A 22,097-nucleotide genomic window follows, 5' to 3' on the forward strand; every position below is an offset into this window, starting at 1 on the left:
GTGAGTCCTGCAAGAATTCCAGATCTGCGAGGGCTGTGTGAGTTACGGAACACCCTGAAAGAGGAGGGGTCCATGTATCAACACCCACGAACACTCCCTGACGCGGGCATCCTCCCAAGCACTTCATGGGCGTTATTTCATCACACAAGGTGTGTTATTATTATCTCTATTTACAGATGGGGAAGCTGAAGCACAGAGGTCCAGTGACCTCCTCAAGGTCAGTGAGTGAGTGGAGGAACCAGGACGCACCCTGGTCATCTGACTCCCAAGTGCTCGCTTCCGAGAAACAGGACTTTGATGCTGCAGGGAGGCACGTGAGTCTGTGTCCGGGGCTGGGGGCAGCAAGGCAGGAGCAAAGGCGCAGGGACGAGCACGAACCCCTCTACCTAACAAGCACCTCGATTCTCTTAGTACATTGTACACTAATCCCTGCTCCTCTCTCCTCATACCCCTCAGCGCTGGTCCTGGTTCCCTTAAGGCTGACCCCCAGGGCCGGGTGTAGGGGTTGGGGACAACACATCCTGGTTCTCTAAGTGGCTTTGATTCTGTCATTTTAATTTTAATGATTAAAAAAGTGCTCCAATCTGCCTCCACCCAACATCTCGTTTTTTCTCATCTCCCCAAAGCCTGACGTGCCACGGTTGGGGGTGGCCAGGGAGATGTACACTCAATCTTTCACCTCATTACACCTGCTTGCCTTTCAGGTTTCCACATTCCAATGTCGCTTCTTCAGCAGGTCCTCTCTGATCCCCTAGGAGAGGTTACATCTCTTTGTCACAGGCTCTCACGGTGGCCTGAACTTCGCTTTTGTTCAGCTCATCACTCTCGTTACGGTTCAGTGCATGTCCTCTCTGCTAGGCTTTCAGTTCCACGAGGGCAGAGGCCATGGGTGACTCGCTCGCTGCCTGGCACAGCGCAGGAACTCAGAGCTGTGGACGTGCAGCGGAACGGGAACCGAATGGCAGCAGAGACGGAGGGAGAAGCAGGTCAGTTCCTCTCCCTTCCTACTCCAAACTCTCGCTTCTTAAGGCATCACGATCCCTGCTACTGTATTTTCTTAGCCCCAAACTCAAAAATCACCCTCAGGCAGGTCGGAGGTTGCCTAGAGAAGTGCAGCCACACTCTATCAGGTCTTTTCCTTTTAACGCGAGTCTGAGCAGTCCTTCACAGACTTCACTCTCTGAAGAGCGAAGCTTCCCCTCCAGTGTGTTATTCAAGGTCACACTGAGTCAAAGCTAGAAATAAAACTCAGATCAGTGGCTCCCAAGATGGTGCCTGATCTTCTTAAAGGAATAAAGAGGAGGAACTGGGCTAGAACGCTGATTCTCTAAAATGTTAATCACATGTCTCTGATAATACCTGCAGCTTTCACATGTTACCTAGGAGACATTAAAGCATGAGGAGCCCTTCAGGAAAAGGTGTTTCTTAAAATGGAAGGGGAAAATACAAGAAGTACAATCTGGACTTACAATTAATATTGCAGAAATGATGTGAATTAAATTCTGGATTGTGACTCTCCTAAGCTGGATCAGCATAAGCTACAGTCAGAACCAGCTTACTGTATGGCCTCTTGGTAGAGGGTACAGCAAAGCTTAAAAGCTGCAGAAACACAAATGTCTGGCATAACCCTATGTTCCAATCTCAGGAGAAGCCACTTAAAAATGGGTAAGACCAATACTAAATTCTTAGATACACAGCCTCACGGTGACTAAGTTCAAACAAAAGCCAAGTTCTTAGTCCACAGCGCTCAACAATAGAAGCCAAGTAATTAGAGCTGAGAAAATGGATTACACGATCTTACAGCAGGAGACTCAGATCAGTTACGGCAAGGAGTTACCGTCTGGGCCTCAGGAATCACCAAGACATCTTTCTACCTGTGATGGATCAAGTACAGGTCAGTAGAGGAAGGGGCGGGGGGAAGAGAGAGATGACACGATCTCCAAACCACCTCCCAGCCTGGAGTCCATGGAAACACAAGTTAACGACCTCTGTGAAAAGTGACGGTCACTGAATGAACGCTGAGTGTCTTCCCCAGGCCTTCAGGGCTCGTCTCTCCTACATGTGTTACTCACACCAAGCAGGCAGCCCCCAAATAACCGTGTACTTCACATTTCTCTGAAACATTCATTCCTTCCATCGGTGTTGCTCCAAGCAGCACTGTAAAATTATTCACAGGAAGGGGGACAGCACACTGCGTTCCACCAAACCTCTTCCTGCATACAGTGCGGAGGGGTAAAAAAACGTGAAGTCACCTTGCTAACGTTTCTAATCAAAACCAATTTTTGACAAGGCTTTTTTCTTTTCCCTGCTATTTTTTCATTAATTTTTTTTTTCTTGAGGAAGATCAGTCCTGAGCTAACACCCGCTGCCAATCCTCCTCTTTTTGCTGAGGAAGACTGGCCCTGAGCTAACATCCATGCCCATCTTCCTCTCCTTTATACATGGGAGCCTACCACAGCATGGTTTGTCAAGCGGTGCCATGTCTGCACCCGGGATCCAAACTGGCGAACCCTGGGCCACTGAAGTGGAACGTGCGCACTTAACCGCTGTGCCACTGGGCCGGCCCAATTTTTCATTAATTTTTATTTCTTCTCTTTACAAGTATAGAATGTGTAATTTCATCTAGAAATGGACTATCTCTTTGTTTTAGGCCAAATAAATGTTTACTTAAAAATAAACAAAACATCCTTCCCAAAGGAGTGTGGACCACCTGGGACTAACACACAACGAGGACGGCTATATGACTGTTTCTGGAGTTATTCCTGGCAACCTGGGAGGTGATCTCAAACACCTGAAGGGCCAAGGAACAAAATTTGTAAAGATGTTACATTTCTACATCATCAGACAAAGTTCAGTTGAATTTTCATCACAATAAGCCTTGATAATAGTCCAACATTTAGACAGCCTGGGACATGATTTTCCTAAATGGAATACTTGATTTGTTTCCACAGGTAAGCCTTGATCATTCTGTTCCTGACTTCTCTCAGCTCTAAAATTAAGATACTTTTTGATACCCTCCTCTTTTGCCAACAGAAGCTGAAAGATTAAATGAAATGTCTAACTTGCTTCAAAAGGAATTACTGCAGACCTACCAGGAGTGACTGAAGGTTGGACGGATGGCAGGAAGCACGCTCCTGGGGGAGTGCAGACACACCCTCCAGAACTGCTCCTCCGAGCCAGGGAGCACATGGAGAGTGAGCAACGCTGTGGGCGCCAGGCCTTCCTCTCCTTTGGGATTTTCAAGAGCACAGAGTAAATGATTTTCCCACAGGTTATTTGATTAGCTGTGCTCAGAGTGATTCAAACTGAGAACGAGAGACGTCCCCCATCTGCATGTGGGTTACACAAGAGTTACAGGAACAAATTCCTTGATATTCCATTATGTTTGAGCCGAAAACTTAGGTTTAAATAATACAAGGTGGAGACGAGACACAGAAATCACAGAAACAAATGCACGGCACACACAGAGAACGAAGACCCGCCAGGGAAAGCCTGAGTCACCACAGGTAAAAAAGAATATATTCATATACCAAAAATGGCTCCAAATTCTTTATCAGCATCACTGTAACAGTCTAAACATGAAAGTTGCACTAATACAAAATCTTTCTGTTCACAACGGCAAGATTTATGCAACTGTTATTTATAAACATTTTTTTTTTCTAATCATGAGGCTGACATCACCAAAGTAAAAAAGAAAGTCACTATCAGCTGGAATTTATTCACTGCAGAATTTTTAAAATCACTTATTCATTAATCTAGAATGGGTTCTCTTCACTTTCCCCAACCATACTATGTGACGACAAGAGGAAAAGATGGCAAATGGTTGTGTCTAGTCTTATTATATACTGATTATATATATGATTCTCAGTTTAATCTACTGATCAAAACAAAGACATAGAATTTTAATATCAACTCTACCACATTTAAAAAATTCATCAAAATCAGCTCTTTCTTATAAAAGGGGAGTTGGCAGCATATTCTCAGACAAGAATAATAGTACCGCTCTTTCTCACAATGTCTACTGCAGTGCACTCTGCTCACTACGCATGAGCCAGCTGGTTAGGTTCAGCATTCCCACAGACTGCCCAGCAAGTCTCACGTCTGGGCTGCTAGTCACCTTGAGATAAGATCTGCACATGTCTAAAAGAAAAATAAGCCCCAGAGGCTACAACAGTTATTCCACTCAAGAGATGGGAGAGGCAATCATTTTAAACTGGAAAAAAAGATAGCCATGTTGAAGTGGGAACTATTTTTCGGTATGTAAATAATTATTAAATAGAACAAAAGATTTTCAAAATCTGAATTCCTAGTGTCTCTAACATGTTTTTTGTGAACGCATCAAGAACAATGGTGTGCCTCTCTCATAAGGCAGCCTAGTGAGTTTTCCTCCAATTATTTCCATGATGATCTCTGCATGTTTCTAAAACGTTTTCTTTCTAAACATTCACAGCACTTCATCTAAACCAGCTGTTAGTCTGCACATCTGAGTCAGGAAATCTTTGTTGTCACTTGGTTTCAAAGTGTTGTACAAGAAATTTCCTGTTTACCACTTACTTTGGACTGCACTAGGTGTATTCTGAGCTAGGACAAAAATGTGGGGATATATGACAGTTGAAGAATTACCATATCTCATCTTGCTCTATACTCCTTACTTTTGCTATTTCTAGATGCCTTCCCAATTCAAATGACTGAACCGAACAACACAGGCACGCACATTTACTGGATTTTTCTTGAGAAGTTAAATTATGTTCACTACCTCTCAGCCAGAACTGGGTGAGGATAACGGAAAGAGAATTCAATATTAGACTGAGATAGAAAAAGGTTTTCTGGGAAAGCCTTGATATAAGTGTTCTTTTTCTCAGGCAGAATCAAGGAAAATTGAAGTTGGAAAAACTCTCAACAATCATATGGCCACTTTCCCCATCTGATACCGGAACTCTTGTAAAATCTCCGCCAAGGTGTTGTCCAGCCTCTGCTAGAAGAGCTGTAGGGGCAGGAAGCTGCTCCAACATTACTTACTCCCCCTTAGAACAGAACCGCAAAACAGGTGGGGCAGGCAAATTAACTTACACTAACCATAGTTATGAATTGTATCTAACTTTTCAAGAGAGTTAGCTGACTGTCAGTTGCTATGTAAAGGAATAAACCAGATTTGTTCCTAGCATTTCTTGCTTTCTGCAATGATTCAAAATGGGAAGATATGACTTAGAAATGTGAATTTTATAAATCATTGTTGAAGAGCTGTGTGTGGGAGCCCATAAAAATATCTTAGAAGTAATTATTATAGGGACCCCAAAACAAAGGGAAAACTAATGTTTTGAATAATAAATAAAAGTTTCATTTCGAAGATGCAATAAACACCTCGTGCAGCAAGTCTTGGTACAAGAATTCAAGAGCTCTGGTGGATGCACTGTAGGCTAATTGCAGTCTGCGGCCTTTGTCAATCAGCTGTCAGAGGCAGAAGAGAATGCCGGGAGCAGGTCTGAGACTGCAGCCTACTGCCCTAAGGCAATCAGAACAGGGCATCTACCCTGACTGTCTCCTTCTGGCTGTCTGGCAGCACTGCAAATAACTGTCTTGTTTCTGATTTCTCTCAAGGTACTCAGTCTGCTTCGAGGTTGTAAATCCCTCTTCAGAAGACCAACAAAGCAGTATACCGATTGGTGGACAATAACATCAGAATTCAATGTATAAAGGATCAGTGCCTCTGAAGGGACAGATTTATGTCTATATTTTATTTTTTGAACATTTATATGAATGTCTATTTGAACTGAAAACATTTATCCTGATAATACACACGTAAACTTTAGACTCTGAATGACCATGTTGAGACGCAGCTGATTCAATTTTGAGTGGCATCTGTCACCCCTATCTGTTAAAATGACAATGGTGTCAGTCTTTAACAAACAAGACTAAGAGCAATAGACAGAAACAAAACAACAGAAAACCAACCTTAAAGTTAGTATGTCTTTTTATATGGAGGCCACTTTTTTTCATATCTGTTTCAAAAGTATCAGACAATTAACATTAAGTGGCTAGATGACGAGAGAGCAAATCTTCCTGCAAAAAAGAAGAAAACTTCCTTGATCACGGATATTTGGAAGTGAAATCAATGAAAGTCTATTAAGTACTCAGGATAGATCTGGTTGGCATCAAACACCACAAAGATATTTGGGTTCCAGGTGTCGTCCACACAGCTGTCATACAAATTCACATAGCTCCCATCTTTGGAAGGAGGTCTCATGTATTTGGAGTCTCCGTTTATGTAATCTCCAATTAGCACTCGAGCAAGAAACATAGATTTATATGTTCTATATAGATGCCGCTGCTGCAAGCTCACACCATGGATCTGGAATGTGTTTCCATGCCTTATGTCATCTTTGCAGAAGCGACTGGAGTAAGCAGCATCTCTAGCAAAATAGGTTCCTTAAACAAAAGGACCAAGAAAAGCCAAGATTATTCTGAATACATGAAACCCAAGCAAAAACACTCTAATTGTTAGGGGAACAGACACATGGAATTGTATAACAAAAATAGATGTGGAATTTCCTCATCTGCAGATCTTTCAGAAAAGAACAGAATCCACCTGTAATGGACAGCTGTGATGCGGGCTGTCACAGGGATAGATTTGCTAGTATAGACTAGTACCCACCACCACCACCAGCCCCACCCCCACCAAAATGTAGCTCCCAGAACCCTGTTTTCAAAAGAAATCTTACAAAGAAATCCACTATTTAAGACAGATTCAAATTGTTTCTGTGATTAAAAGTGTGTCAGGACCCAAGCTGTAACTGCTTGGGACTCCCTCCCCTTTCTACCTCCTTCCACCACTTTTCTCACCCCGCTACCCTTGTCCAGCATTCACTGAAGCCCTGGAGAGCACAGTGAAAACTATGGGTCTACAGAGATTATTTCAAACCTCAAGAAACCACATTTCATGATACAGGGAACCATTCAATAATATTTCTGGAAATAACAGAACCCTACATCCAGGAAAAGATTTCTGAAGAGAATCAAATGCTCTTCATACCTGAGCCTTCGAAAAGAACAATTTGACTGGTTCATTGTCTAAATATGAAAACTCAGTAAAGCACCTGACTCTTCTCAAATGGTAGGCCCAGGAGATTGACAGCATTATGGGCATACTTACTCTAAAAAATTTTGGAAATGAATTGCAAAATCTCATACAGTATTACCCAATACTGATGAGATCTATGTAATATTTTTCTGATCCTCTTACAGTAATGGGATGCCCTTTTCAGTAGTTATTTTAAAAATTAATTTACTTTTTAAAAATGAAGCACACCCTGATCCTAATTGGTAGTCAGTTCTCTTGGTGAAGGTAAGGTACAAAGTAAGGACCAGAAAAATAGATGTCCATCCCTTACCTTTTCCCCTCATCTCTCTCCTTAATTTGCTTGAGGAGTGGGCATAAATTGGAGAACTGGGACGTTCACAACATTACAAAAAGGGTGAGGATTTCCCCCATTAATCCTTATCGCTCATTAATATTCTTACCTATCATTTTTGAAAAAAACAAAAGAAACGAAAAATACTAGTACCTGGACCTGTGCACAATGTAATTAATTTATTTTATAGTTCTCTCTATATGTGACATAAAACAGTTTAGTTTTATCCACGAAAAGGACTTATACATGGAAACTAAATGTAATGCAAAAATCAGCTAATATGGACATGCTACCCCATCTAAATGACAGACTCGGGCAGCTATTTAATCCAGTTGGAATGTAAAAGTCTGACTTGTACTCTGTACATGCAGGAAGTGGCTTTTGTGTGGCTCAGAAATTCTGAGTGTGCCAGGAACCTAAAAGTACAGTAACTTTGAACTTAATGACTATCAAACCCTGAATTACAACATAATCAATATCTCCAAAAAGAGGGGATTCTCTTCTAAGACTGAAATCGGACCTGAAATTCTGATAATTACCTTTTCCAAAGAGAGCACCATGTATACCATTTATTCTCCAATCAAAGTTATGAATGCAAATTGCTTCCACAAATTCACTGCTGGTACCATGAAATAGCATTTGCTCATTAATCTGAGGCACACCTCTTTTTTTCTTGAGTTGAGCCTTTTTCCTAAAAACACAATACACATAGGCACAAAATACACACAGAAATATTAGTGGCTTCTATTAATTTTTCAAGGAGCAAAGTTCAATAGAAAGGGTGAGAGAGAAAACATTTCTTTAACATCATAAGTGGACACAGTAGCTCTGCAAAAGAAATAATCTTGAATGCTCTTGGACACATAAATCATCTTATCAAAAACTACTAGTTAAAACTGAAACTTAAGGTTGAAAATTATACCAAAAACTACAGCTATCTCAGACGATGCCCCATCATGGGAAAGGTGATTGATTGTCTAAACCAGCCAAGTTTTATAGATACCTAAAAACGACACTGCAAACAATTAAATAATATAAAGTTTACAGTCTTTAAATTCCTTGAGCAGGACCATGTCTTAATCTTTTTATCTCCAGAGACCAGAAAATGCTGGTTGAATTGAACTGAATTTTGAATCTTAGGGCCGAAGAGACATTAAGCCATCTAGGTCAACTCCCTTCCCAGTGAACAATGTCTTCTAACACATAAAAAGATGTTCAATGTAGGACTGATTGTAACAGTAAAAAAAAAACAAATAGCCTAAAATTCGTTCATAAAAAATGAATAATTATATATTTATATGTGAAAGTTAAAAGTAATGAACTAGATTTCTATATATTAACAGATACTCTTGAAAAATAATGTTGAATGTAAAAAGAATGTTGCAAAAAGAGACACATAACTTAAAATAATACTGTATATTCTATAGGTATATATACAAAGGTAGTAAAAAATATAAAAATATGGACAGGAAGGCATCACACCAACCTCAAGAGGAAAGAAGGAGAACAGAATAAGGATGGGGTAAACACTTCACCTGTATCTCTATCTTAAAAAAAAAAACCCAGATACAAAGATGAAGAACACCTGACAAATATTAAAATGTTAAATCTGATTGGTAGGTATATGGATATCTATAAACTATTTGCTGCATTTTCATTTTTTAGATATTTCATTAGAAACATGTTTTAAAAATTAAAAGCATCCCCTGCCCCCTTCCATCTCGAATAGCTAGCTATTTAAGGCCTGCTTTAATTCGTTCCAGCGTCAAGTGCTCACCGCTTTGCAAGACACTGCAGTCTATTAGGGATCACCTGTAATTGTTAGAAAGTATATCCACCCCAACACTGAACCCAAATCTGCCTTCCTGTTACTTTTACTGATTGGTCTTAGCTGTTCTCTTCTGAACACACAATTCAAATACTCTTCTGCAAAACAACTCTGCAAATATCCAAAAATAGCTATGAACACTGACCTGGGCTTTCCTCTCTAGGTAAATAGACATCATTCCCTCAACTATTCCTCACGCAGCATAGTTTCCAGGCCTTTCTCCATTCTGGACAGCCTTTAGTTGACAAGAATCCCTGGATGCCCCCTACTTTATAAATGTTGGTAAGAAACAGAGACAGAGTCCAGGTGCCATCAGCAGTGACCGCAGCAGCACACCGCTGACCTCACTCTGCAGCAGGGCTCACACTGGCGACTGACACAGGTGTGTCATCAACGAAAACTCCTAGGACCCTCTCAACCAGACTTCTCTTGGCTTGTTTTATTTGTACAACTGATTTATAAACCTAACGCAGTAGCTTTATTTCAATTAAGTTTATCTCGATTCAGTAATTTGAAAAGTACAGAATTTATAAACAACATGCAGTGTAGTAACTGTGTGGGGAAACTGGATATCTGCACTTAAATGATGAGAGAAACGGAAATGTATGTGGCCTTTCTCAAGAGTCATTTGGCAATATGTACCAAAATTTAAATGTATATGCTTTAATCTATCGGTGAGAGTATTTTCAGACCATTAAGCACGACATTACAAGAATGCATGCTTTCTTTAGCGTTAAACAGCGTTAAGCAGATACACACTTCAGAAAAAGCCAGCATGTTTTCACCAAGAACAAATTATGCCAACTTCCCTTTTTAGACCTTTACGTACTTTTTTCTACAACGCACATTTGCTGCTTTTCTAACTAACAAAAAAAGTCTTTTTTAAGAAAAGATAATCATATTTGTTTTGACTCACTGTTTCAATCTTCCAAGGTCTTTCAAACTCTCCATCTCTTACAATGGAGACAAGATCGAGAAGTGTGTGCCAGATGATAGTATAGAGAGAAAAACTAATACCTATTTAAAAGTCTTCATGCAAAGAGCAACGTGAATGGCAGGCATGCTTTCTTCTTGAGCCCTTCAACATTTTTATCAGGGATTTGGATGAAAATGTAGAAGACGGCTTATCACACTTGCAAAAGATTGAAAACTAGAAGCGGTAACTTATTGTGTGACTGAACCAGGAGTCAAAAAGACCTCGGAAGATTCAAACAGTGAGTCAAAACAAATATCATTACACTGTTTTATCCCAAGTGCCTACAATAGTGCCTGTCACAAAGCAGGTGCTCAAACATTAGCTGGAAGGAGGGAGGAAGTAAGAAAGGCCTGGACAGCATGCAAACTGATGCCTGACAGACTCACGTGGGCCTCGTGGCCTGTAGAGTGAGTCACAGGTCACATGACAATGAGATTGACTAGGTTATTCTAGTTCTTCAGGGAGACGTCAAAATGACAGGCTGCTCTTACGACAAGACTCAGTATTTTCTACTGTCACAGCAGGTGGCAGGTTCATGTACCATCAGACATTCCTGTAGGTCGACACTCCATAAAATCATAAAGGGCATCGACAGAATAAAACTGTTTCCTGTGAAATTCTTGGTATAAAACATTTTGGGAATTCACTGGTACATTTTTACCAGTAGGATTTAACTGAGGACTCAAATTACGAGGGAGACAAATATGAACTCCACTTCAGAGGCCTGATTATGAATAAGGTATTAAGTTTTCATCTGACCATTTTAGAAAAACTTACTTTATTTGCTGAGAGAATAAAACCAAAGGGGAGAGAGGCTTCCATCCTCTTCGACCTAAGAGTCCCCCACAGAGGGCTGAATAAAGCTTCCAAACTCAGGGAGACGCAGCTGGTCAGAAATACAGTTGGCTTGGTCCAAAAACTCAAGACTATAAAGAATACAAGCTGAAAACCCCTTATTTTATAATATAAACTACTATGAGAACAAAACCTGGAATTTACTCAGTCCATACAACTGCCTGAGCAGAAGCAGGAAAGAATTCCACGGACCATTTCCAAACAAGAGTCAGCCTTGTTTTCAAGCATATGAGAATGAAATGAGTTAAGGTCGGGGATTTGCTTTAAAATCCTGCAGCGACAACAACAATAGCAAAAAAGGTGACAGATTACGTGCGATAAATCCTGATAAATGTTAAATCAGGATGGACGATACGCAGGGGATAATTATATTAAACTCTATTATTTGAAATTTTTCTGAATAAATATTAAGTTTGCTCATATTAAAAAATATTAAAAATCAAATCTCATACACAAATTTAATACAAATATTTCTGAAAACCACTTAATTTAAATAACATTATAATAAAATACAGCATAACAGATTAATTTGGACAATATCTTTAAGTTTTCTGTAATGGGCTTGATTTTTAGGTTAAGTGCACACTGAACAAGCCAATGAGTCATTTCTAACCTAAATTGAGTAACTAATTGAGATTTTAAATCTACAACATAAACTTTGGGCCAAGTAGGAAATGTGAAGGCAGTTTTTACAATGTCCTTCAAAACTAAACAAGTAAATGAATACACGCAAGATAGTGTAATTGTTAAAAAAAAAAACCTCAATACTGTTTGAGAGACTTCTAATTCAACAAAAAAGTCTGAGCCAAGAAAGTCATATCAACAAAACTAAGCAGCTTCCCAGATTCCTTTACAATGCTGATGTCAGCCAAGATGCACAAGTCCTAAGCCTTGACAGGAGAGCGAGCTTCTAGGGGTGCTGAAGAGACTGACCTGTAGCATCGCTCTACAACCTTCTAAGCAATGCCTGGCATTTTCATACCCAGCAGCTCTCTTTGACTCCCTGAGAATGCTGACGATGACGGCTGAGATCAGGTCCAAATAGGCAAGAGGAAAACACAGTGAGTCTACACAGTTCCCGTGGCACCACTGAAAACTAATACAATTACACATTTGTGCTTCACTATCTCTAAAACTATAGAAGTCTTAGAGGCCAAGGACAGGGTTCAGATCAGAAACTGTCTCACCTGCAAAAGAACTCCCACAAGTCTAGGTTTTGAATTCTCTGAATTCTTTTAATTCTGTTGCGATCCATTGTTTTCCCAAAGAGACTAGCAACTTCATTATATTCATGTGTTTGATTGTGCAAAGGAATAAGCTGGAAAAAGAAGTTTGCACAGTTTTATTGGGGTCCTTTCCAATCTCTTTCACGTTACAGTCAGTTCTGCTCTTACCTGATAGGGTACTTCAGTATTCACATTCTCCCAGTGTGGCGGCATGGGGATAGCCTCGTTTTCACAGATATAACTAAATAGCAAAAGACAGAACAAAATATTAGAAGCGGATTATAATCATTGTCAACAATCCAGCCTTTTCTCCAAAGCTAAATTTTCATGTTTGAGGTATTGTGACAAATGAAATGAAGTGTGGCCCTTGGTTTCTTTAGTTTAAAACTCTTATTGAATGTCTACTGTGTCTACTGTTTAGGTGCTGAGTCGAGAAGCTTCATGGAAAACGTCCAATCCTACATAACATCAAAATTTCAAAAACAATTGTTTAATTCTGTCGTTTTTCTAAAATTGCCAGAATTTCTTTAAAATGCAAGGAAGATTTTAGACAAAGAAAAGGAATTTACAAGAAGAAAATCAAACTCTTGATTCAAAAAAAACCATCTCTTGAACAGATTTATACTGTCTATTAAATAAAATCGAAACTCCTGAGCCATGTGTTCAAAGTCCTTCAAGACCTAACTCAAAACTAAAGCTTTCTGTTTGTGGCCCACTGCCTCCCACAGCCCACATTATTCACTTAGTGCAGTCAGTCAGCGAAACTTCTAGAGACCATCTACCATGTTCAAGCCAGTGGATGTGAGCAAAGAAGACAGTCAGTCGGGGGGCTTAATGGCAAAAGGCTGAAATGGACACACTAATCCTCTCTGCTGACAGGAGATTCCTGGAAGAAATTCACAAATTTCAAGCCCATCCTCAGCTTAAATTTTTAAACTCATTTTAATTTTTGAAAAGATCATCTAATCATATGATTTAAAAATTAATAAGCATAAAGAAGTAAAGTGAATAGTTTCCCTCCCACTCCAGTCATTGGTCTGTCTTATTCTCACCTCTTGCCCAACTCCAAGTCATCATTGTTTTCAGTCTTTGGGGATTCTTCCAGAACTCCTTTGGGTTAACCCAAATCAATTTTTCTCCCCACACAAATAGTAACATAAACCTGTTTTTTGCAGCTTTTTTCTTTTTCACTTAATATGCTTTTAGAGATCTTTCCATCTCTGTAGATAGAAAGCATCCTCATTCCCAGTCCCTACACAGAGCCTGGCACATGAAGCCACTCAACAAGCACCTCTGAATGAATAAGTGCATTTTATTTTACAGATGCATAGAATTCCATTGTATGGATACGCCATAATCTATGTAACAAGTCCCTGTTGATAATATTTCACTTGTCTTCAACTTTTTGCTACTGTTAACAGAATGCTGCAAAGAAGAAGTTTTCCCATTTCTCATTTTACATATCCACTAGTCTATCTGTAGGATAACATCTTGGAAATGGAATTTTTGGGTCAAAAAATATATTTATTCATGATTTTGACAGATACTGCCCAAATTCCCTCCTTGACAGTTATACTCATTGACATTCCCATCAAAAATGTAGAGAATACCTATTTTCCAAAAACTTCTCCAAAAAAGGTATATTATCAAACTTTTGAATTTTTGTTAATCTGATAGTAAAAAATAGTCTGGTATAATTTGTATTTCTCTTACTACGAGTTAGGTTGTATAAACTGTTCAAATTCTTTGCTCATTTTTCCAATGGGTTGTTGGTCTACTTAGCAATTCCTAGAAGTACTTCATATACTACAGCTATGAACCCTTTGACTGTGATAATAAGTAACAATAGTTTTCCTAGGTTTTTTTTTTTTTTTTCACTTTGCCTAAAGTACCTTTTAGCTATGGAAATTTAAAAAAAATTTTATGTAGCCCATAGCCTTAATTAACTGTAAACTCTTTGCCAATAGGAAACATGTACTATTCACCTCCTATTGATAAATGCTCAATATATCCCTGCAATAAAGAAATAAACACTTCGATACCCGCTTCTACTCTCCCTCATCACACTCCTGTATCCTACCTAACGGTTCCACCTCTTTTACTGTCCTGCTCACTGCCTCCATTCTGGTCAGTTCTCTCCCTCTCTTGTCTTGGTCCTATGGTTTGTACAGTCTATGACAGAACAAAGTGCTTGACCCCATCACGTGCTTCTTCTCCCCACTTCAATATCCCAGATATAATAACATACAGTGACAATAACATTTTCCCTTATTATGTCTCATTTTCCTCTCAGATTACATACTCCTTGAAGATAAGTAATGCCTTGATTATATTCCTTGGACTTAAGAATGAGGATATGATGTAGCTGGTAAGGAAACTACCCTCTCTATATTCTTCAGAAGTACTAGAGCATTCATTGTACAAGTACTTGAATAACTTTTAAATCATGATGCTCAAATATAAGCCAAAAGTGTTAAGAAACACACTGATAGAAACTTAAAACATTTCTTTCCTTACTCTTATCCTTTCCAAGTATCTCCTTGGAAGGAGCAAATGATATCCCCTACAATTTATATATCAGCATTTTTTTTCTATTTCAATTTAAATTCTTTGAACAGCAGGAATTTCAACACTTGCCTGAGGAATCATTCCAGAAAACAGGAGACATGCTCTAAGATTTTTCCTTTCAATTACATTCACATGAAAAACAAATATTTATTCTCTCCTGGCACTTATACCTCTCTTTTCAGGCTGTATACACCCAGAGACAGCAAAAAGGAAAACCTGCAACCCAGGTCCAGGGAACAAGTGGATGTGCTGTCGTCCCATTGTACTCCCATCTTCCTTGGGTCTCTCTGAGTTACCACAGATTTGCAATTACTTCTAGGAGTTGCCCCATGGGGGTCAGTGGAGGTGGAGACCAAGTGGGCAACTACCTAGAATTTATGGCCCAAATAACTGGATGGTTCTGTGAGAGTATTTCCAAATTAATTCAAACTTACTTCAGTAGGTTATTTTAACAATTTATAGCAGATACTATAAGTAAGGCATTTTGTAACTACCATGCAAACTTTCTAAAGAATTGAAAAATATAAATATATAAGGGAAAATGAAAAGGATAACAGGAGAGGAAACATAAGTAGAAAATACTCATATTGCTATTTCATTGACTAATATGAAATTCAGTAATGAAAAGATCAATATTAAGATCATTAAATAATCTATCAAAACATTTCAGTCTATTTGTTCCTCTGTCAAGTATTAAGAAAGAGGGAGAGGAAAAGCCCACCCTTTCCACCCCTATTCTCTTCCAGTACCTGAAAGCACTGATAGAAAAGGGGGCTCTTTTTATTAAGCGCTGTTTTCCAGTGGTGAGATTCATTTGCTTCATTTCTGTATACAAAGACAAAGATATCAGATAAGTCATAGAAACACATTGTACTAAACTGTCACGAAGATCTGTAGCCACACTACACGATGACCAGGAATCACGGAGCTCTGGGAGGAGCTGACGAGCACAGTATGCTAAGGATGCTTTACCACATATCTAGTTATCATCTCATAAAAGTGTCCATCAAGGAGCACAGCTTCACTGCCTGAGCTAAGCTCAGACATAAGGATGCTAATCCCACACACTGCTCCGTGTGCAGGGTCTATTCCTTTCTGTATCATACTTAGGTTAACCTGACACTCAAACAGAAAAGTTCTAAACTTAGGAAAATTAAGAGTACTAGGAAGAGAAAGAAACTATAGTACTGAATCCTCTGGTTAGTTTATTAAGCGGAAAATGTACTTTGATTTCTCCAAAAATTTTGGAAATGATAAAAAAGATACATTACCATTATAAAACTTGCACAATTCACAGAATTTCAAAAATCTGTACATTTTTTACCTTCTCTTTAAATGGTATAGCTAAACCAAAAAATAGAAAACCTAGCTAGACTCAATACATACTTATATAGTCATGCATTGCTTAACAAGAGGGATATGTTCTGAGAAACGTGTGGCTGTGCACACATCACAGAATGCACTTACACAAGCCTAGAGGGTGTGGCCTACATCACACCTAGGCCGTATGGGAGTAATTTTATGGGACCACCACCATATATGTGGTGTGTCATTGACCGAAACATCCTAATGCAGCACATGACAGTATGAGATTCTAGTGATAAAAGACTAATTAACTAACAAAGTATTATTTTCTTCTTTCATGTATGCCTTAGCTATGGCAATAGTTATCAGGTCCGTTTCTTCATTCCCACAAAGTCAAGTCCTAAGTCTTAACGCGAGATTCCAGTCAGTTTATCTTGTCTAATTGGCATCATTTCATTCCAAACCCACGCAGGCAAATGCTGTGCTAAGCGCGTCAGCGCTCGGCTCTGCACACATCGGCATCACAGCCGCACAGGGGGAAGCACGATCTTCTCAGCACGTGGAGCGACGCCTGTGGTGTCTGCTTCTTACAGCACCTCATTTTGAGTTTACTTTTCATTATCTTTATAGAGAACTTAGCTGGCTGTGGCAGAATGGTTGGGGCTATTTTGCAAATAGTACATATAAAGTGTGAATACCTATACCTTTGAAACAGTATCATTATACAGAGGGTTGGGGAACTTGAAGTATTATATGTTACTCCTGTTCTTTGATAAAGATTTTTTTTTAATAAACTGCATTGTCTGAGAGCTTCAAAAAACGACAGTTTACTAGAAAATATCCTTTCAGAAACAGGTGGCTTGCTGAATTATCTCCCAAATGCTTTGACAAACTTCATCCTCTCCATGAAGCCTAATGTGTTTGGTGTCATTATGTCTCAGTATTGCTTCAAACTGGCAGTTGTACACAAGACTAACGTGCCCACCAGGCACCTTCTGCCTAGACTGCAGCAGGAAGACAAATGCCAGGGCCCCTTAAAGGCGGCCTATTTGCCTAAAGCCCTAAAAAAAGTTATGGTTAGTCAGGAGTAAGAATCTAATGGTTTAACTCTTGATAAAAGTAAAAACACTTTGGTGGGCAACAACCCACAGACTTGGTTGCATCACTTCTTACCAGATAACCCCTTTCACTATTTCTGGGCCTTGGCTCACCCAAGGGACTTTCCTATGGTTTCACCGCCCCACCCCAGCAAAATACACACTAACTCTGTCATAAAGACACTAGTCACAGACACTGGGAAAGAACAGCCAGAGCACTGAACTGCGGAGCAACCAAAATGTACCTCCGTTAAGAAGGCTCCCATCCAGGTCGTGTTTGCCTCTAGCAGCAAACAGCTAAAGCTAGCAGCTTGAAACTGCAGGGGCTGAATCCAACAGGTTTTCCCTGGGATACCTAGAAACATGCCCATACATCAGAGATGAGATCCAAAGTGGCTCATCTGTGGAGACCAATGAAATCAGAAAATGGCAGAAGGCAATGTCCACTGAAGAAAGATTTCTGGCAAGGACACCAAGAGATGGGTTATTCAGCTGAGGTTTGGTCTTAAAACTATCACCAGCTACCTACGACTCTGTCCCTTAACCTCTCAGATTGATCCTTAAAATAAAAAAGTTCCTACCTATTTCAAAAGACTGATGGGATGATGAATAAAACAACAACTAAAAAGTGTTTTATGTTCCTTAGAAGAGAAGCATTACATAAAATCAAAATATATGATAATCTCCATATACATTAGTATCTATAAGTATATAAATACTCCTTTATCAAAGGTGATGTTGCTCAAGAAGGTTTTGAACCTTGAGTTTTGACAGAGGTATTTTTGTGTATTACAAAATGATTTACTTCACTGTTTACAAATATATTAACTAATCCTGATCTTCAGAGCTATAGATTTTACCATATCAATATACTAAAAACACACAACTATTAGGGAAAAAAACATACCTGCAAAGTCTATCTTGTAGCTGAATTTGGAAGTAGTAAAAGAAATGGAGCCACAAGGGTTTGTTTTGAAGCTTTTTTCGATATCTTCACTGCTAACTGAACACTGAATGTTGGTATCCGGCTTTAAGACAAACCAGAAAGTTTCATTTACCAGCTGTTCACATTAATGGCTTGGCCACAGAGGTGGTACTGTGGTCACAGAGACAGAGAATGGCGGGAGGAGGGAAACTCACTAATCTCCTGTTCTAGTTCCCAACACATGGGGGAGAAGCCCGGCTAAGCCAGCACACTGAAAATGGTGCGAGGATTTCTAGCAAAGGAACTTCAACAACTGGTTACAGTCCCTTTTTCCAAATTATTACAATTTTCACAAATTGTTACAATCATTATACTTCTCAAGTGGCTCAAATGAAATCTTCTTTAAGTAGTCTTGTGAGTAAAGAAGACCACAAGCTTCTGAGTATGGGTTGAAATCTTAGCTTAAGCACTGACTAGCTGTGTGTGACTCTGGATAAATTATGTTCACTTTGCTGAGTTTCACTTTCTTTGGCTGTAAGACAGAGTGTTCAGATCTGCTTCGGAGTTCTTGTGAGCATAAAGGATAAGATACATGTACAACACCTAACATAATACCTGGCGTACAGAAGGCGTTTAATATGGGCTTGTTCTCTTCCCTTTCTCTTTGTCCACCAAATCAAACTTGGAGTTGCTCAGATGTACTGACACCATGCAACTCTCAGTCATATTCGCCCTCTGTACACACAGTAAACACACAGTTTCTTCTAAATAAATTATTGTGAAAACCTGGGGAAAAGAAAAGGAAAAGAACTAGAAGAATTTCTAATTTTTCTTTTAGTTAGGCTGATTTCCTTCAGGTTTCATTTCTTTTAGGTTCTGCATTCACACTCATTTTAGACATCAGCAAGATGACGCTAAGTGGATCTCAACTCTTGTGCTACATTCGAGGACAGGAGATACCTGAAACATGTGCCACTTCCCACACTCCGCCAAGTAAAACCAGCCCCACTGCGTGTCTGAGGTGTCCATCTCATCCATCTCGCTGTCTGTCCTTCCGGATAACAATTCTTCTGTTTTGTGAAACATTTCCTGAAAAGCCAGAAAGAGGTGAAGGAAGAAATACTTTTCTTAATAACCAATGTGCTTTTTACACATCATTGTTCTTCTTATGAAGAACTGTATTCCAAGAGTCTTTTCCACAGTGACACTTTAAAAATAGCATTCTATCATGCATACTAGCTCTGAAGATAAACGTTCACAAAGGCTGACTACCATTGCTCAACAAATAAGACAAGCAATAATACACTCAGGTAGGGTGTATCAACGCCCACTCAGCCAGTTAAGCAAGCTGTATCAACATCTGTAAGCACTCCAGATTGCCAGCATGGTGACACTTCTGTCTGATCTTATCTTCATGTATTTGGTCAAAAGGATCTATGCTATCACAACTAGTTAAGACCAAATACTTCTGAGTTTTGTTCTAAACGTTCATTATTTCATTTAATGGCCCGGAAGGATGTTTATAATATATAGTGTTGAGTACAAAAGAAGGTCACAATAAGCAGAAATAGTATGATCCAATTTGTTTTTGTGAGGAAGATCATCTCTGAGCTAACATCTGTGCCAATCTTCCTCTATTTTATATGGGACACCACCACAGCGTGGCTTGACGAGCAGTGCTAGGTCCCTGCCTGGGATCTGAACCTGCAAACCCCAGGCAGCTGAAGTGGAGTGCACGAACCTAACCACCACGACACCGGGCCAGCCCCCAGTGTGATCCAATTTTACTAAAAAGAACATCTATGCTCACCCATATAAACGTATGTGTATGTACATGTGTGTGTGTATGTCTGTATGCACACACACAGAAAAACGTCTGCAGGCATGTACAACAATTTATCATAGTTTTTTCTGAGTGTTAGGATAATAATAACAATAGTAACTAACCATTATATGGCTCTGAGTATGTGCCACGCGCTGTTCTAAGGACTGTACAGATAGTAACTTGTTTAGGCCTTGGAACAATCCCGTAAGACAGGTGAAATTATTATCCCAAATTTATAAATGAGGAAACTGGGGCACAGAGAGGTCATACAATGGGGAAGCCAGGACTCAAACCCAGCAGTCTGACCCAGAGTCTGTGCACTGAACCACCATGGTAGACTGCCTTAGGCTACATTACCCACGACTTTATAATCACACTGCATCAAGTAAGTCCTGTACACATGATCTTTGAAAAGTGTTAACATACTTGGGTGGAGGTTACGAGGAAGAGAAGGCCAACCAGAAAAGGGGCAAAGAGGTTAGTCAAAGAAGAGTAAACTTTATCTGGAATGTGGCTTTCTGTCTCCATTCTTTAAGAGTTTTTAAATTATTAATTTAAATTTGCATAACTAATATACAAAAACATTCTCCTTGCAAAAAATCAGAACATTCAAGATACACCTAAAGACTCTTTTGACCATCACATCTATTCCTGGCACCTTGCCACCTTCCTTCTCCAGGGTTGACCAATGCTACCAACTTACTATGTATCATTCAGACTTTTCTGTGTGTGTGTGTTTAATCAGACACACACAAACATATATGGTTATTGGTGAGCTGTCAAAAATTTGATTTCCTAAATCTTTTGATTTTTTTTTCCACAAGAAATATGTCCTACTTGGGTAATTGGGAAATTTATTTATTTATTTTTTGGTCAGGAAGATTGGCCCTGAGCTAACGTCCATTGCCAATCCTCCTCTCTTTGCTTGAAGAAGACAGTCGCTCAGCTAACATCTGTGCCAATCTTCCTCTACTTTGTATGTGGGATGCTGCCTCAGCATGGTTTGATAAGGGGTGTGTAGGTCCACACCTGGGATCTGAACCCACGAACCCTGGGCTGCCAAAGTGGAGAGCGTGAACTTAACCACTACACCACCGGGCCAGCCCCAGAAAATATCCATATTTCAAAGGTCCATCCTGTTTCCAGAAGGTGTGTGACCTGGGATAAGTTTCCGTTACCTTGTCTAGGCCACAGTTTCCTCTTCACAGAGTGGAGGTTAAAGGCTCCCTTCTCACTGGGTCGTTGTTGGAAATGAGTGAGATAACGCAGTAAAGTACCAAGTACAGTACCTGAGCTTAATGAGGGCACTGGTTATTTTCTACTCATGTTTGGAAACTCTCTCCAAGGAATGCTTTATGATTACTTTCCAGATTTTTCCTTCATGTCTTAAAGTTGATTGGCTGCTAAGAAACGAAAAATAGAACACCCTAGGATCAAAAGCTTCAGGTTTAGGACCCATTATTTACCTTATATATTTTAACCAAATAATAAAGGCAATGATTTAATACTTAAGATCAACTGCACAGGGTAACCACTCACAACGCCCGTTCTCCCTTCTATTGCTGTTCGCAGCATTTGGCCATTTTACTGTGAGAGAGAAAGAAAGCAAGAGTGGCCTAAATTTCGTGTGTCTTCTGAAAATAACCAGAACAATTTGGAAGAATGAGTTTGAAGCTAATAGTTAAGATAAATATTTGGCTTATGAGTTGTCTTTTCTCTATTAGCAAAGGGAACGGGAAATAGAAAGGCAGTCTTTATACAGCACGCAGCCAACCTGTGCGCATTGCTCCGTCACACTGGCCCGAAGATCACACTTCAAGCCAGGTTACCAGCGAAGGTGTTTTGCCAAAGTTCTTTGAGAACTTCTTGCCATAACCAGCTTTGGGTGGGACCTCGGACAGACGGATCTCATCCTTACTTTAGACAGGGCAGCACTATGGACAGGGACCACTGCATTGAACATTCCTAAAGCATTTCCGAGTGTGTAAAATTCCATGTCGATTTCTACTATTATTTTCCTCCACAAGCCGAGGTGCAGAAGTCATTATTAAACAATTAAAGTTGGCAAAAAACTGAAGCAGCG

At 39.6% G+C, this 22,097-nt stretch overlaps 2 protein-coding genes across 9 annotated transcripts in view; both read right to left on the bottom strand.

The window, feature by feature from the left end:
• CRACR2A (calcium release activated channel regulator 2A) overlaps positions 1-6,092 on the bottom strand; it is a 176,251-nt gene extending 170,159 nt beyond the window's left edge. The window contains exon 1 of one of the 2 annotated variants that reach the window (XM_070494916.1): positions 5,953-6,092. The gene's annotated coding sequence lies outside the window, so the exon portion shown is untranslated. The remainder of the gene's footprint in view (positions 1-5,952) is intronic. The other variant, XM_044756331.2, reaches the window with a different exon arrangement.
• Positions 5,954-22,097, bottom strand: part of PARP11 (poly(ADP-ribose) polymerase family member 11) — a 37,164-nt gene continuing 21,020 nt past the window's right edge. For 2 of the 7 annotated variants that reach the window (XM_014841755.3, XM_044756337.2), the window contains 7 exons: positions 19,150-19,278; positions 18,172-18,292; positions 15,612-15,687; positions 12,463-12,535; positions 12,256-12,386; positions 7,949-8,100; positions 5,954-6,426 (listed from right to left, as the gene is read on the bottom strand). In XM_014841755.3, coding sequence (XP_014697241.1) covers positions 6,110-6,426; positions 7,949-8,100; positions 12,256-12,386; positions 12,463-12,535; positions 15,612-15,687; positions 18,172-18,292; positions 19,150-19,278 — 999 coding nt within the window. In that variant the 3' untranslated portion in view covers positions 5,954-6,109. Of the gene's footprint in view, positions 6,427-7,948; positions 8,101-12,255; positions 12,387-12,462; positions 12,536-15,611; positions 15,688-18,171; positions 18,293-19,149; positions 19,279-21,192; positions 21,418-22,097 lie in introns of all 7 variants that reach the window. The other 5 variants (XM_014841761.3, XM_014841758.3, XM_070494919.1 and 2 more) reach the window with 5 other exon arrangements.

This window comes from Equus asinus, chromosome 22 (genome assembly GCF_041296235.1).
Source record: "Equus asinus isolate D_3611 breed Donkey chromosome 22, EquAss-T2T_v2, whole genome shotgun sequence".
In the NCBI taxonomy this organism is placed as follows: Eukaryota; Metazoa; Chordata; class Mammalia; order Perissodactyla; family Equidae; genus Equus; species Equus asinus.